This window comes from Podarcis tiliguerta (assembly GCF_965153285.1).
Source record: "Podarcis tiliguerta genome assembly, chromosome: 2".
Lineage (NCBI taxonomy): Eukaryota > Metazoa > Chordata > Lepidosauria > Squamata > Lacertidae > Podarcis > Podarcis tiliguerta.
Window position 1 is genome coordinate 26,649,140 of NC_139535.1, and position 17,051 is coordinate 26,666,190.

Below are 17,051 nucleotides of genomic sequence, written 5' to 3' on the forward strand. Positions count from 1 at the left end.
GCTTTCGGGAGAAAATTAACGTCTGGCCATTTCCCTGGCCTTTTTGCCACAGGCGGGAAGCTGCTTTCAACATGCCGACGCTGGAAGCAGAAGCAAACAAAATGAAATAAATAAACAAATCCCCACAGCATACCATTTTACAGCTTCATTTTACTCGAGTTTGAAACCTCAGTCAGTATCGGAGACACTAGAACATGAGTAATGTTCTGTCTGAGGGACTGGAATGTTCCGGAGGCCCTTAGCCCCTTGTCAAGCGTGTGCATTTATTTTTTAAATATATATATATAAAGTACAGAGGAGATGAGAAATAGGCCTGGTTTATTGTTGTATTCAGGGAATAGTTCCTTCTCCACTCCCCTCTCTTTTTCTATATACAAGTCACCACCACAGAATGTCCACGGGTAATTTATTTCCAAGCTCCAGCCAATATTAAGTTTGGTTCTGCATCACAGAAGCGTGGAGTTGGAGGTTTCTCTTAGGCCATCTGCTCAAATATCCTCTGGACGTAGGGCAAAGTAACCCAGTAAGACAAAGTTGTTAAATTGTTATACTGTGTCAAACTATATTCTGTATCTTATTTATTTCTATCTAAGTTTTTATGTGCTGCTCTCTTGTAAATTATCAGGGCACTGTACAACGATAGGTGTACAATAAAATATAAAACCCATTACCTTCCAGTTCTTCTTTGGCTAAGTCCCTTAAAGCGATTATAAGAAGGTTATGAGAACTCAGGCTTTACATTTTTTTCAGCTCCATTTGCAGTCTTCTGCGTAAACATTCGCAGGACTGCATTGCACACCGTGTTATGCAGCTTTAAGTATTTGTCTAATTGTGCACATCCTACCCATTGTTTCCAAACAGACACAGTTGTAAGAATTTAGAAATGGCATTCCATTTGAAATGAAACGAAACACTGTGCTTAAATACGGGGAACGTTTAAACATTAGTTAGGGTTCAGGGTATTTTACTGGAGCAGGCATGACACAAACACTGTTTTCTGAAAAAGAGAAAAAGCAAAAAGCTTGGCACTGGTGAGGTGGAAGGAATCTCTACAGCCCCTCAGTGCAAATGTTATATACTTGCATGTAATTATTTTTGCATGCTTTGCGGTCACAGTCACCCACCCCACCCTTCTTTTGCAGGTCTTGCTCTTGGATTGTCAGCCACCATAAGGCCTAGAATTACAGTTATTTTTATAGCATTGCTGGATACATTCAGTGGTGACAAACAAGGGTCATCGTATAAACATTTAATTGGTTACTTATTAGTGGCAGAAAGAATATTGATAGCTAGAAATTGGAAAGAAGTGAAGAGTTTAAATGTACAAAAATGGTATAACAAGGCAGCCCCGTATCGGGAAGTTTTTAATATGTGATGGTCTGTTGTGTCTTTGTACAGTGGTACCTCGGGTTACATACTCTTCAGGTTACATACGCTTCAGGTTACAGACTCCACTAACCCAGAAATAGTGCTTCAGGTTAAGAACTTTGCTTCAGGGTGAGAAAAGAAATCGTGCTCCGGTGGCGCAGTGGCAGCAGGAGGCCCCATTAGCTAAAAGGGTGCTTCAGGTTAAGAACAGTTTCAGGTTAAGAACAGACCTCCGGAATGAATTAAGTTCTTAACCTGAGGTACCACTGTATATTTGTTGGAAGCTGCCCAGAGTGGCTGGGGCAACACAGATGGACGGGTACACAAAACAAATTGTTGTAGTTGTTGTTAATGTAATTTGGGATCTGAAAACCAATGCAAAAACTTGTGTAGCTAGAGGGCAACAAACCTGAGACTTCCAGGGCAGACTGTAGCCATTCAACCAGGACACAAACAAGGACAAAATGTACTTGCTTAAATTCCTTAATACATATGGCTGTATTAACTGTTTCCTTCATATTGATATTAGCAATTTCCAGTCTCTCGCGACTTCAGTGATTGTATGAACTTACTACTATTGTTTACATCTGAACCATGCCTTTGGGTTGGGGAAAAGGGGAAGGGAAAGTGAGGATATTCAGTTTGTAATTCTTTTCCATTTCCTTTTACCTTTTTCCAAAGCTAGAAACACAGCTATTTTTTTAAATGAGCATTCATATTTCCAGGTACTATGCAAGTGCTGGTTGATCAGGTGCCAGTGCTGGTTGATCAGTTGACATCCATTGCTTGGCTCCCACAGCTCCTGTACAGTAGAAGAAATGGCTCAGTCAATATGCAGCACATATGGTTAACGTATTTAAAGTGAATTATTGACCTGCCATTCTTGAGCATCAGAAGCAGAGATCCAGGTAACCAGCCAGTTCATAACAGGACGCGACATAATACAATTAGGTCTCATTCGGTTTTATCTTTGAATACTCTCAGCATGCATTAAAGTTCATAGACATCAATGAAGGATATAGTTGAAAGATCCAGGAAAAAACAGGGTTCTTGCCTGCCTCTTTATTAGCAACTAGAAGGGAGAATTCTGTTGACTGCTGCTTCTCCTGTCAGAGCACTGGAGTAAATGAAGGAGGCCCTGTTCAAAACCTCCTTTCTGTGACTTAAAGGAAAGTCCATTTACGTGTGGAAACTGTTGAGCATATATCCCACATGTTGTGTCTGAACAGAGGGCAGCAGAAGGCATGGCCAATGGTCTAGGATGATGGCAACTGTAGCCCAACAACATCTGGAGGGTACCATATTGACTATCCCTTCATTCACAGTATCCTTCTTAAAGCTAACAATGATACTGTGAATGGACTAGTAGCCAGTGTGTTGCCCTAGATTTTAGTTGATTGCCATTTTTTCCCCTTGCAAATTGCTGGAGAACAGCATGGTAAGCACTTGTTCGCTTATGCATTAGGTCACTTTGAAGACACTCAAACTCAGGACAAAAGGGAGAAACGTGCTAAAAGGAAGACACGTTTGGCAAACCCTCACCATGATCAACTTCCGCCCGGAAATCTATGTCCCCACTGTGGAAGGACGTGTGTATCCAGAATTGGCCTCCACAGTCACTTACGGACTCACTGTTAAGACTGTGTTCATGGAAGACAATCTTACTCAGCTACGAGCGATTGCTGAAGAAGAAGAAGAAGAGGAGGAGGAGATCAGTTGCTTATTCCTCTATGTAAATTCCTATGGATACAAATATTGCAATGTTTGCAAAATAATTGGAAATCAACACTAATGTGCCTGTTTATAACTTCCAGAAAGGCACTGGCACAACTCAAAAGTTTGAGGCTTATATAATTTATTGTGCCTGATGTCAAAAATGATCATGCAATGGGCCCTTTTTGGATATTAAAGCTGAATCCAACAGCGTCGTGAGACTCACGCTTTACACATGAAGATCTGATTGGAGTTTATTATGGAGGAAAACTGGCTGGCTGAAAAGCATGATAAAATGATGGACGAAAGTGGGGAAAGCAGTGGAATGGATCCCATTCTAAATGCAGCTTCGGGCTGAACAGAAATCTTAAAGAGTCCAGTCAAGTAGAAATATGCAAGAAAGGAACCCCAGAACTTCCCATATAACAAATCAAGGGTGACTAAATCTTGCTTTACTCAAGCAGTAGATCTAGAGCTGCCAGCTGACCAGAAAAAAAGGCCTGGCCTGCTCCTATGCCTTTAACAGCAGCTTCATTTGCCAAAATGAGTCGATGAAACCTAGAATGGTATGGATATGAGCATCATCACATGCAAAGGTCTGTTCTTAGGGCTACACAGGAGCAGGGGGCTCACACAGACCAGCTACATCTACTGGCAGTGGTCTTCCCCAGAACTACTATCCTCTAGCTGGAGATGAAGGGAATTGAAAAGCATGTAGTCTTCCACTGGGCAGTGCCTTCATAGAATTGAAGAGTTGGAAGGGACCCAAAGGGTCGTCTAGTTCAATCACAGCTTCATTCTAAGCTTTCTCCACCCAGGAACAGTTTTGTCTCTTGATTTGCTAGTTGTGTGTTGAATGGACTTTTTCATCTGAGCCAACAATTCCATGCTACATTCAGACATCAGCAGTCCACTCCTGGAGGCTTGGCAATGCTAGGCCAGTTGCACTTGATGTCTTGAGCATTCAAATGCAGTGAGAAAGTATGCTGGAGTTTCTGTTTACAAGGAAGAAAGTTTCTTAGAAGTTCATTTAATGGCCATCAATCAAGGCACAATATCTTTTCAAAGGAAGCCTTCCTCATCATTCAGGGTATTTCCCCCCTAAAAAAAAGAGCAGTGGAATAATAAATGGCTATTTCCGACCAGGTTTCTATTTGAGGCATGCCTTGTTGAGCAGCATTGCTCCCCCTTCTCAGCAATTCTCGCTCCACAGCACCAGTTTTATTTGCTGGGCCCTCCAAACAATGGTCTATCCATCCATGTCATGCATATAATATCAAATTTATTACAGCAGCTCCTCAGCATATTTTCAGCCGAGGCTTCATTCTTCTCGCACATTCTGCAAATGAACAACAGTTTTAGTTACAAATGTTTCCCGGCGAGACGGCAGACCTGACGGTAGAATGAAACGCGGTGCATTTCTTCCCGACGTCTGACCCCCATACAACCAATCATTATGACACACTGCTGAGAAATGCCATTCCTGCCCTGCACCTGATGTATTTCCACTCTAAAGCGAACAGTCGTGGAAACTGAGAGCTGCTGAGCCCTTGATTAGCACTTGAGCAGAGCCAACATATATATCTCTGCATCACTCTTAAGGACAGGAGAATTAAAGTCCCATGTGACCAGGAATCAAGGAGAGGCTGCAAATGGAGCGGATGATGGATCAGGAATCATCTCCCACTTTGGGACATTGAAATGCCATCATTCACAGAGACTGGGCTGTCGTGAACATGCTTCAACTGTGTTCTTGGCCCCACTAGATTCTGACTGTGATATACATTGGTGCATTGAGCTAACCAATAGTCTGGAAACTCTCCCTGTGGACGTTCCTTCCATGCTTGATGAGGAACCTCTCCATGTCATCCATAGAAGTCCTGTGCTTTGTGAGGATTCTAAGGCATAATATGGGATGTACACAGTTTGCACATGGCAACTGAACAAGCTGGGCGTTTCATAAACGGTATCGGTCAATTACAATCATGGGGTGCCTATCCAGACCTATAACTTCCACTACCTGCTCTCACTCACTAAACCACCTCTCAGATATTTACTTGTCTTCCTAGCTCCTAACTGTTCCTGACTCAGCTTATTTCTCTACACTTAACTCAACCTACCCCCAGGCTCTATCCCAATTCACTCCCACTCCAACCAACCACCCAACTCCCAATGAACTCCTCCCTTCACCCCTCCCAGAGCTGGTTTTATAGTTCCTTGGACTCCACCCCCCTGGGTTCTGATTGGGTAACCTGTTTAACTGGTCCAGTATACCTGAAGGAGTGTCTCCACCTCCATCATTCTGCCCGGACACTGAGGTCTGGTGCCAAGGGCCTTCTGGCGGTTCCCTCGCTGCAAGAAGCCAAGTTACAGGGAACCAGGCAGAGGGCCTTCTCGGTAGTGGCACCCGCCCTGTGGAATGCCCTCCCACCAGATGTCAAAGAGAAAAATAACTACCAAACTTTTAGAAGACATCTAAAGGCAGCCCTGTTTAGGGAAGCTTTTAATGTTTAATAGGTTATTGTATTTTAGTGTTTTGTTGGAAGCCGCCCAGAGTGGCTGGAGAAACCCAGCCAGATGGGCAGGGTATAAATAAATTATTATTATTATTATTATTATTATTATTATTATTATTATTAAACTATTTCACCTCCAGCACTCTCATATGTTAACGTCACAGTAACCCATTCCAGTACTTCCGGGTTTTGGCGGGTGCGTAACCCGAAAAAATGCAATCTGAAGCAGCTGTAACCCGAGGTGTGACTGTAGTGTCTACACACACTCACACATCCCTCTCGATGCTCCATCCAGTCAAGTCAGAGGCATGATCAGAGTTCAAGGATGGATTCCAGCTAAGCAACAACAGCCGTAAGGGGTGTGCTAGGGAGGGGTGTAGCCTGGGGAGAGGGTGTGTGGCCTTAAAGAGTTGTATAGTAATAACTGGTTTTTATTTTCATTGTATTGAGTTATTTGTACACTGCTTAGGGATGATTAAGCAGTATGAAAATTGTCGAAATAAAGCAAAAAATAGAGTGGATTAGAGAGCAACATGTGGCATCCAGGCCTGAGTTTCACATCCTTATTCTAACTTAACAGTGCTGACAGACTTCCAAGCAGAGCTTTTTCCCCTCAACCGGAACTCACCAGAACTCTGTTCTGGCACCTCTCAGGTGGGTACCATTGCCATTCTAAGAGAATGAGATGAGTTCTGGCACTTCTTTTTCTTGAAAAATAGCACCTCTTCCAAGGTTCATCAAGCTGTCGTCAAAACATGGTTTGGAAGCCACTCACATTAACTGGGCGATGCCACGATTTATACACTTATACAGGGCAAAAATTGCTACCCACATACAATATACAACTTAAGCTTAAGCTTGCACCAGCGCAACAAAAAAGACTCAATTTACTCAGTGAGCAATATAACAAATACATTCAAAAGGCCTTGTAACTTTTGTTAAGCTTCACTGCATTTCTTTCCCACACAAAACCATCACGCTAGGTCAAAAACAACAACACACCAATCTGGGATTTTATTTTATTTTTTGCTGGCTTTATTTTATTTTTTTGCCAGTGTTACACTCATAAGATTTCATGCTCCACTGCTCTAATCATTTGCTCCAAACCAGTATTTCTTATAAAGTGCCTCAGATTCAGAGAAAGACATTAAGGTGATTATTAGCCCTAAATGAACCGAGGAAAATATCTTTCTGACTAGCGTGCATGTTGACTTGCTTTTCATTGCACTTCCAAACAGTATAATACCCAGTGGGTGTTTTTTTTTAACACTTTGCATTTCAAGAAACCAGGGACTGGACTTGGAATGGTGGAAGTCTGAAATACTTCAGTTTGAACAATGCCCAGTTTGAAAAAGTCCCAACTTCTCCAAATTCAGGTGTAAGCTATTCTCTAAAGTACTTCATCACACAGGTCTTTGTTATGGAACTTGCACCCACAGGAGGCAGTGATGGCTACCAACCTGGATGGCTTTAAAAGAGGACTGGACCAATTCATGGAGGAGAAGGCTATCAATGCCTACTAGCCATGATGCTGGAGGAGGGGAGAGTGCTGGTGTGCTTGGTTCCTCCTTAAATGTTTCCCACAGGCATCTGGTTGGCCACCATGAGAACAGGATATTGGACTAGATCAGGCTTCCTCAACCTTGGCCCTCCAGATGTTTTTGGCCTACAACTCCCATGATCCCTAGCTAGCAGGACCAGTGGTCAGGGATGATGGGAACTCAAGTCTCAAAACATCTAGAGGGCTGAGGAAGCCTGGCCTTGATGCTCTCCTTTTATTGTTGAACTCCAACTTCCATGAACCCCAGCCCCCAGCCAGCATGGCCATTGGTCAAGGATGATGAGACTTGTAGTCCCACAGTATCTGGAGGGAACCACACTGGCCGTCCTGCCCCATGGCTTCATTTGGACATAACCCCTATCCATGGTTTAGTTTAGGGATCATGATGGTCCATGGGAATTTCTACCACTTGGCAGTTGCCTAATTTTTGTTAGTATTGTAGATGATGCTTCGTTTTTGGAGTTGTTCTTAAAAAAAAACAAAGCTCAGAGAGATGGTTAAAATGCAGCTATAGTTTTCCGAGGCATCTAAATGAGATAAGTTGCGGATTACATCAAAAAGAGGACAAACAATTCTAGGAAGCTTTTCAAAGTGAGAACTACCACGAATTTTTTAGCTCCTCCTGTGCTCATGCAATGACTGTGTGCGCTTGTTTTTAAATAAAATTCTACAATGTCTCCAACATTACTGAGGCACACCGGAGATATGAACCTACCCCCCCCCCCAAAAAAAAATGGATGAAAAGGAATATATTCTTAGTGAACACTGAATATTTGAGAGCATCCAGGATTCATATCAAGTTACCACCTTTCCTTCCAGGGAACTTAAAATATCCTGTAAAAAATTCATGGCTTCTTCAAAATGCTTATGCAGCTAATGCACAGGCTCCTCTTGCCTGTTCTTTCCGTTATCTGGCCCAGTCAGCCCATGTTTCCTGCCCTGTATTCCCCTGGGGTGTTGCAACAACACTCAACATTTTTTTTAATGAGTTCCAATCCAGCTTTACAAGTCCCATCCTATTACAATGACTGGCCAAAGAAACAAATGTCACAGAACACAGAGTTGCATATTCTGTGGAGAGAAGCAATCCAAACAAAGCGGTTCTAACCACAGGTCATCGAAATCGAAAACAAAATATGCAAGCTACGGTCTTTTATACACATTTACCCTCTGCTTGGCAGGCTTCCTCCTTGGAGAGTGAAGAAACAGAGAAGACTTACGGAGACGCCTGTCTCTTCTCTCCAGGGATCCTGTGGGCTGGTTCACACATCACAACAGCCTCCACAAAAATTGCTGCAGGATTGTGAGGAGGGGGTGTTTGTTCAGCTAGCACAGGGATGAGGAACTTGGGGTCCTTCAGACATTGCTGGACTCCAAGTCCCATCAGCCCAAGCCAGCTTGGCCAATAGCCAGGGATGATGGGCATTGTAGTCCAGCAACATCTGGAAGAATGCAAGTTCCCCGTCTCTGAGTTAGCAGCAAAGCTATGCTCTTACCATGAACATAGAAAGCTGCCTTAAACTGAATAAGGCAGCCCTGTTTAGGGAAGCTTTTAATGCTTGATGCATTACTGTATTTTAATATTTTGTTGGAAGCTGCCCAGAGTGGCTGGGGAAGCCCAGGCAGATGGGTAGGATATAAATAATAAATTATTATAAATAAATTATTATTATTATTATAAAACCTTTGGTCTATCCAGCTCAGTATTGTCTAGACTAGCCTTGGGTCCAGGCCTACAAGCACTCCACTTGGAGATCAGCCTTTACCAAAGGTGTCATGGGCTTTGAAGACACTCGAACTCAGGACGCAAGGGAGAAGCGTGCTAAGAGGAAGGCATGCTTGGCAAATCCACACCGTGATCAACTCCCGCCCGGAAACCAATGTCCCCACTGTGGAAGGACGTGAGGATCCAGAATTGGCCTCCACAGTCACTTACGGACTCATTGTTAAAATCATGTTTATGGAAGACAATCTTACTCAGCTACGAGTGATCGCCAAAGAAGAAGAAAAAGAGCCTTGGGTCCCCAGGTGTTGTTGGACTAGCTAGCAGGACCGTCGGTCAGGGATGATGGGGGTTATAGTCCAACAACAGCAGGGACCCAAGGTTGAGAAAGACTGGTCTAGACTCACAGCAGCCTTCCAAGTTTCAGATGGGGGATGACATGGATTAAATCTGAGGCCTTCTGCATGCCTAAGTGATGCTCTATTACTGAGCCCTTCTCTACAGAATTCAATTTTAGTTTTATTATTTATATGCCTCCCATCTGACTGGGTTGCCCCAGCCACTCTGGGCGGCTTCCAGCAAATTATAAAAAGACAAAACATTGAAAACTTCCCTATACAGGGAAGTACTCTTTGCAGAAGCTGGTGCTTCTGCATGATTGTTTGTGGTTGGGGCAACCCAGCCATTTGGGTGGGATATAAATAATAAAATTATTATTATATAACAAAATTGTTATGCGGAGCCACTGAGCACTGCATCTCAAAGAAACCAACTGACCACCTTTCACCATTGCAGACACTTTAGGGGAACAACACTGTAGAAGTATAGTTGTTGGTTCACAAAAAGAGCAGCCCTTTACAAAAGTGGCCAGACCAGAAGTTTAATGAAGACCTGGTACAGACTGTGGGCAATTACATGAGGACTGACATCATCATCATCATCATCTATTATTTATACCCCGCCCATCTGGCTGGGTTTTCCCAGCCACTCTGGGCAGCTGTTTAATAGGCGCAGAAGTGCCAGAAGTTGTGGCGGATTGAGGTTCCTTGTGATCCCACCCACTCCCACTTGCAATAGCAAAATGAACACTGCAAACAGCACTAACACAGGCAACTTCCACCAAGGTTGCACTTTTAATGTGCATTTATGGGCTAGTGATTAAACCCAATAAGACAAAAGTATATCGCCACCTACTGGTTGGAGGTCCCACAGGGCTAGTCATTGCAATACATATTTGGATAGGTCTGCGGCATCACCCCACCCCCTGCCCAACCCTTTCCCCATAATGATGTATCGTAACTCCTTGGTTTCTTTTTAAAAAAATGTTCTTATTTATTGTTGCTCGATTCCTAACAGAATTGGTTCCATGAAACCAGTCTGGTTTCTATTCCTTTTTCTTTTTACGAGAGATAATTTGTTACCAGTTTTCAGCAGCCTAATTTGTATGTCATAATAAACTCCAGAAGCTTCACTCTATTAGCTATAGAGAGTAATACTGAAATATATTGCTTGAGAAAAAGGAGACCCAATGCTTCTTGGCTAGAATTTATCAGAGCAGATGTACCCCTTCTATCGGGCACCATTTGCTTCAATTATTCTTAATGCTTAACGGCAGAATAATTGGGACAAATATTGATGGATATTCTAATAAAAACACTTTCGTCAAATGCTTTAATTGCTGGATCCCGTAACTACGGCATAAAACATTTTGCTTTGCCCATTGACATTTGACAGACTGAAATACGAACCCATCACGTTCATATAAATCTCCAAGCTTGGTTTCGACAGACATAAACACTTGTGCCAACGGAAACACATCTCCAGCTGAAAATAGGCTGCAGGACTAGAGCCATAGCCCTTGGTGGGAGAACCGTAGCTCAGTGGTACAGCTTCTGCTTAGCATGCAAAGGACCAGCTTCTATCCCTGGCACCTCCAGGGAAAGACTGAGGGCCTGTTTGGATGTAACAGTCCTGAGTTCCTAAACCAGGTGTAGAGGAACCTTTTGCCCAGAAACTGAATGGGTCTCTTTATCCAGCCCTTGGAATATCCCATTGGTCACACCATTAACTGAGAATCCTCAGTTTCCACAAAAGTTTTGCCTGGCTAGCATGTGGTCATGAATTGTGATGATGATAGTGTGTGGGGGTGGGGGTGAGAGAGGCCTCTGAATTTTGGAATATCACATGCGCACCACTAGCAGGTGACTCCAGGAAGGTCCTCGAGCTGAAAGTGTTTCCTCAACCCTGCCCTAGACCATGGTTTAGGAAGCCAGAATGTCAAGCTGATGTACTCCTCTTAATCATATTGAAACACACACATATACACCGCCCACAGCTTCCTTGCAATAAGCTGAAAGGCCCACATGTACAGAACAGCTAAAGGAATTCTAATGTGCTCCGAGAAAAAGACAGCAAATGGACGCCTTTTTCACAGGGGAAGGAATTGGACAGATTTCAGAAAAGCACTGGCCGTGAGCATGTTGTGTCCCTCCTTAAATACAGAGAGCTCCTTGTTCGCTCCCAGATTTGCGCAAACTTATGATTATCTCCCACGCCCCTGTCCCTAGCAGCTTGCAAGCTGAAATTTGACACAGGGTGACAAATGGAAGGGAGGGTAAACAGGGGAATGTGCATTCAGCTCAGGATGAGTTTCACCAGGAAACGTATTCTGAAGCATCGGCAGAAGACCTGAGATTTGAGATAACAGCTTGAAGGTTTCCAGGGACCTTGTTCCAGGAATAAGGGGGAGCAAGGGGAAAAGAATGGAGCTAAGCAGCAGGAGACCCAAGCACTCTGGCTTCAAACTACCATGCTGAAGGATGCAAGACTGGCGCCAACATTGTACTCTTTCCAGCACCAGATTACGGCATTTTTATTCGCCTAGGTTTTTCAGATTTACTGTTATCGTTTTAGCTTGATGAATAGCTTCCGGTTCCTACTTCTCAGACCTTGCTATATTTTGATTTTTGTTCATTAATATTGTGTTGATGTTTTAATGTTTATGTACACTGGCCCATGTTTGGATTCTTGAAATATTACTCTGTTTTGTAATTATACTATAGGAGTTTACTATAATCATTAAAATAATTAAAAATAATTTGAAAAAAAGGTTGGTGGTGATGCAATAGGTGAGAGAAGTTTGGGGGTGTCAGGAGCTGCCAGAGCTTGGATTGGGACCCTTCATGCGTGGCTGCCCCATGTGGTGAGTCCTTGAACTGCATGCTGTAGCAGCTCCCAAGGAAGCTTTGTCTCTTCAGAGCCTGGATTGTCCATCCAATCAGGACAGGGAGACTTCCTGTTAAGCAACAAGGTTTTCCTAAACCCTGGTGTGCTCCTGTGTCCTTTGGCCCTGCCTTCTGTCCAACTCCTTGATCATGTATTGCCACATGGAAACAGTGAAGAGTCTTAGAAGTATCCAAAACCGGCTGGTTTGGTTGTATTGGCCAACACTCGTTGTGTCCATTAAAACAGAAGATCTGTTGTCATCCTGGTTCCCTCCGGATGCTTTGGACCATAACTCCCATTAGCCTCAGTCAGCATAACTGTGCTGGTTGCAACTGATGGGAGTTATGCTCCAAAACATCTGGAGGGAACCAGGTCGGCCATGACTATGCTGGGAAGATCACATCTCTTTCTCCTGCTTGTGGAATTTGGGGGAGGAAGTCTGTCTTAACGTGGATAGTCCTCCGAGCCTTGCCGTCCCAGAAGTGTTTACAGATGCTTTGTCACTGTCAGCCTGCCTCGCCATGAGCTGCTTTTTTCCAGAAGCGTCAGTTTACAAAATGTAAAAAGGTCTGCCTCAAACTCCCATCATGTCATCTCCCTCAACAGCAGCTCATTCGCAGAGTAACCTACTTCTGTCACCGACTGGCCCCATTAGTTTTCAGAACAAATTAGTCTTGATTTCAATAGGAATTTAGTGTCAGATTATCAGACTACTTTCCGACACCGTTCCTGTACATCTGCCCTAGGGGAAAACGTTGGCTCCACTCCCCCCTCCCCCCTGTAAAATCTGGAGGAACAAACTGGCTATAGTCCAACAGAGTCAAGCGAGCTATTAATGGCAGGTACACTTTTTAGCTATGCAGATAATACATCCTGCATCAGGGCATTGGTCCAGGACTAGAAAACCAGTTAAGGTAACAGGGCTGCTATGCATTTGCAATTTTAAAGGGAATCCTTGTTGTCCAAGACTGTGATCAGAAGTGCACTCACTAAGAAGCTCTGTTGGAATGAGACTGCGGTATAAATTAATGTTGGGGGGAAATGAAGAAGGACTGGAAGCTGCCTTATACTGAGTCAGAACACATGGCAGAAGAAGAAGAAGAAGAAGAAGAGGAGGAGGAGGAGGAGGAGTTTGGATTTGATATCCCGCTTTATCACTACCTGAAGGAGTCTCAAAGGAGTCTCCTTTCCCCTTCCTGCCCCACAACAAACACTCTGGGAGGTGAGTGGGGCTGAGAGACTTCAGAGAAGTGTGACATGCCCAAGGTCACCCAGCAGCTGCATGTGGAGGAGCGGAGACGCGAACCCGGTTCCCCAGATTACGAGTCCACCGCTCTTAACCACTACACCACACTGGGTCTCAGGGTTGGAGTCAGGCATAGGTCAGCAACAAAAACCATCGATCACCTGCAGTTAAATCTTTATTCAAAGGAACAAGCCACGGCTCAGGCCTAGTGTTCTTAGCAACTCTTCCCAGGTCTTGCCCCAATGAAGCAGTTGCGAGGACTGAAGGTCGCCGCCTTCCCAGTGTCCACCTGGAGTCCTCCTCTCCAGGGTCTTTCCCATGCCGTCTCATGCTGTGTCTGTGCACAACCATCCTCTGCTCTCTCATTTCGTTTCTTTGTTAGTTCTAGGAGACCAAGGGGGAAACTCCCCGGAGCAGCCTGTCTCCACTCCGTCTCCTGGCTGCCCTCCTCTCCAGCCTCAGAGTCTGAACTGATCTCTGCCACAGCCTCTTCCTGTTCACTAAACCCTGCTACCTCTTCAGCTTCCAACACCACCTCCTCCCAGTCTGCTCTTTCTTCCTCTGACCACTCATCACCGTCCCACCACCAATTCCCTGGCTCTGAGCCTTCTTCCCTTGGGGGTTTCCTGGTTCCATCACTCTTTTGTATCCCCCCAGTCCATGTCATCCAGCCAGACGTCAGAACGGCTTTTCCAGCCCTATATGCAGAGGCTAGGACCTTCTGGTTGTGAGAAAAATGTGTGATCTAACATTAATGGTGCAATTCTGTGGTGTCTGGGAGTGTGTCCCAGGGGAGCATCAGATTTCACAGTGGTGGTGGTGGGGGGAGAGAAAATAGAGATTTCCACCCATCTTGCTAGTTTGGGTCCAACACAGCTTTGGAATTGGCAGTTTGCCTACGACTTCATGAGAATCTTGTATAAAAAAAAACAAACCCACAGCATTAATTGGAACTAATGAGATATTAACAATGAAAAATTTATTAGATAATTTTCACTTAAATTAGTTTCAATAGTCTTTCCTGAACATTAAACAAAAACGTTCAGCACATGCATTTGTGGTTTAAGTTAGTTAGACAATGCGGCGTATACTTCTGTTTCCTTATTGTAGAACTCGTGTGAATTACCAGCACCAAAAACAAAGTAGATTTCAACAGTGAACATTCCAGTTGTTGTTCTTTTTAAAAAACAAATCTTTCCATTGTGAAATAAGCATAATCGTTATTGAATCAGTTCAACAGCTTCTGCACCTTTTTTGCATACATAATTTCCACAAATCAAAGGCACGATAAAGCCAACGTTAAGTACTTGAAAGTTCAATTTATTGCAAAATGAAAATGAAGCACATGATTAATACCTTCTTCGCAATTAACAGAACTGGAAAGTTCTTATCTCAAGCCAGATTATGCCCTAATAATTCTCATTATGGTTTATATATTTTTTCACATTCTTTTTAATGACGGCAGGTTCCCTGACAGCTCCTACTAGGCAGGTTTGACTAATCTCAGTGGGATAACAGTATAAATGTTTGAAGAAATGTCATCCCCCCCACAAAAAGATCTTCAGCACACTATGTCGATTCTCCAGCAACAATGCACATTGATTTAGGAAGGTCACAGTCAGTATTAAGTGGACACACAGTTATCAAAATAACATGGCACTATGCATTGCATTCGTCCTTCACTGCTTAAGTATTCACACAAGAAACTCATTCATTCATGATATGATATATCAGTATGCTTTCACACAGCTACATTTTTGAGTTTTCTTCTGATGTGAGGTATACAGTGGATATCAAAGCACAAACATTTAATTTTAAGGCATGTGTGAAACAGGTACACATCTTCTAAGTGAAAAATCCAATTCCTGTTATTTTGGCTCAAATGACATAATATAAATGTAACCATTTCTCTAGCCCTAGTTGGAAAAGCTTTTTTTAAAAAAAAATGGCCAAGATTCAGAAAGCTGTATCTTACACCCTGAAGGCTTTTGGGCATACCCAATTTGGAGTCTTTTTTTTTTTTGTCTTTTAAAAATTCAATTGGCAAGTCTTATCACAAATGGCATTTGTGACACTTTCAAAAGTTGGAAGGCTGCTATTTTTGAGAAACAAAATTCCCATTGTGTGCTTCCTTGGATCCTGGCCATGATGACCAATAAAGACCAAACCATTCTCTACTATTCCTCCAGGACATTAAAGATGTACCAAAACACCTTACAAAAATTACAAGTCACTAACAATGGCATATTATATGAGGAAGAAACCAGAGTGGAAATAGATAGTGGTTACTCATCATACTGTACTCACGGACCATTGTGAAATATCACTGAACAACAGGAGCTCTGTGTGAAGTTCCAAGCAATTTTTGTTTTTTATACACCAAAAAAACCTCATACTTTATTATGGATAGGTTAGGCTGACCAAATAGAGTTTTACTCCTGGCTGGTTAAAAGATATGCATTTGAGACAACTTGGGGAATGTTGTATGTTATATAAAGTCCTTTGCTGGAAGTGTCTTCTATTTCTTCGTCACACTGGCCACTGCCTTCTTGGCAGCATCTTCAAGGTCACTTGCGGCGGTGATTGGGAGCCCACTTTCAGTCAGAATGCGCTTGGCTTCATGAACATTTGTCCCTGGTGGGAGAAAGAGGAGGGGAAAAGTTAACTTCCAGTTTTTGCCTTCTAGATTTCGCAGGTCCAGAAGAAGGAGAGCGAATGGAGATCCTATTTTACACCTAATGAACATTTTGATGTGAAATCACCACACACACACACACACACCCCAACAACAACAACTCAGCAGGTTTCCAGTATTCATGACTGCACAGATAATCTCAAAACACAAAGACGGGGTCTGTTAAGGCTTCAAGAGCCACAGAAATACAGCTTCAAGGACAATCTTCTGAAACTTGGAGAGTCCCGGCCAGTGTATACAATACTGAGCGTGGGGTAGAATAATGGAATCATAGAGCTGGAAGGGATCCCAGGAGTTATCTAGTCCAACCTCTTGCAATGCAGGAAACTCAGCTAAAGCATCCACAGCAGATGGCCATCCAAGCTCCACTTAAAAACCTTCAAGGAAGGAGAGTCCACAACCTCCTGAGGGAGACTATTGAACAGTTCGTACTGTCAGAAAGTTTTTCCTGATGTTTAGCTGGAATTTCCAATGGCCTGATTTGGTAGCTGGATTTCCAAGAGGCAGAGGAACCAGAGACCAAATTGCAAACGTGTGCTGGATTATGGGAAAAGCTAGAGAGTTCCAGAAAAACATCTACTTCTGCTTCATTGACTATGCAAAAGCCTTTGACTATGTCGACCACAGCAAACTATGGCAAGTTCTTAAAGAAATGGGAGTGCCTGATCACCTCATCTGTCTCCTGAGAAATCTCTATGTGGGACAAGAAGCTACAGTTAGAACTGGATATGGAACAACTGATTGGTTCAAAATTGGGAAAGGAGTACGACAAGGCTGTATATTGTCTCCCTGCTTATTTAACTTATATGCAGAATTCATCATGTGAAAGGCTGGGCTGGATGAATCCCTAGCCGGAATTAAGATTGCTGGAAGAAATATCAACAACCTCAGATATGCAGATGACACAACCTTGATGGCAGAAAGTGAGGAGGAATTAAAGAACCTTTTAATGAGGGTGAAAGAGGAGAGCGCAAAATATGGTCTGAAGCTCAACATCAAAAAAA

General features: G+C 43.3%; 1 protein-coding gene across 1 annotated transcript in view; it reads right to left on the minus strand.

The window, feature by feature from the left end:
* Positions 1-14,314: 14,314 nt before the first annotated feature.
* The window catches only part of SUCLG2 (succinate-CoA ligase GDP-forming subunit beta), a 216,116-nt gene continuing 213,379 nt past the window's right edge, over positions 14,315-17,051 (minus strand). The window contains exon 11 of the mRNA XM_083426277.1: positions 14,315-15,986. Within this exon, the coding sequence (XP_083282403.1) occupies positions 15,871-15,986 (116 nt within the window). The 3' untranslated portion in view covers positions 14,315-15,870. The remainder of the gene's footprint in view (positions 15,987-17,051) is intronic.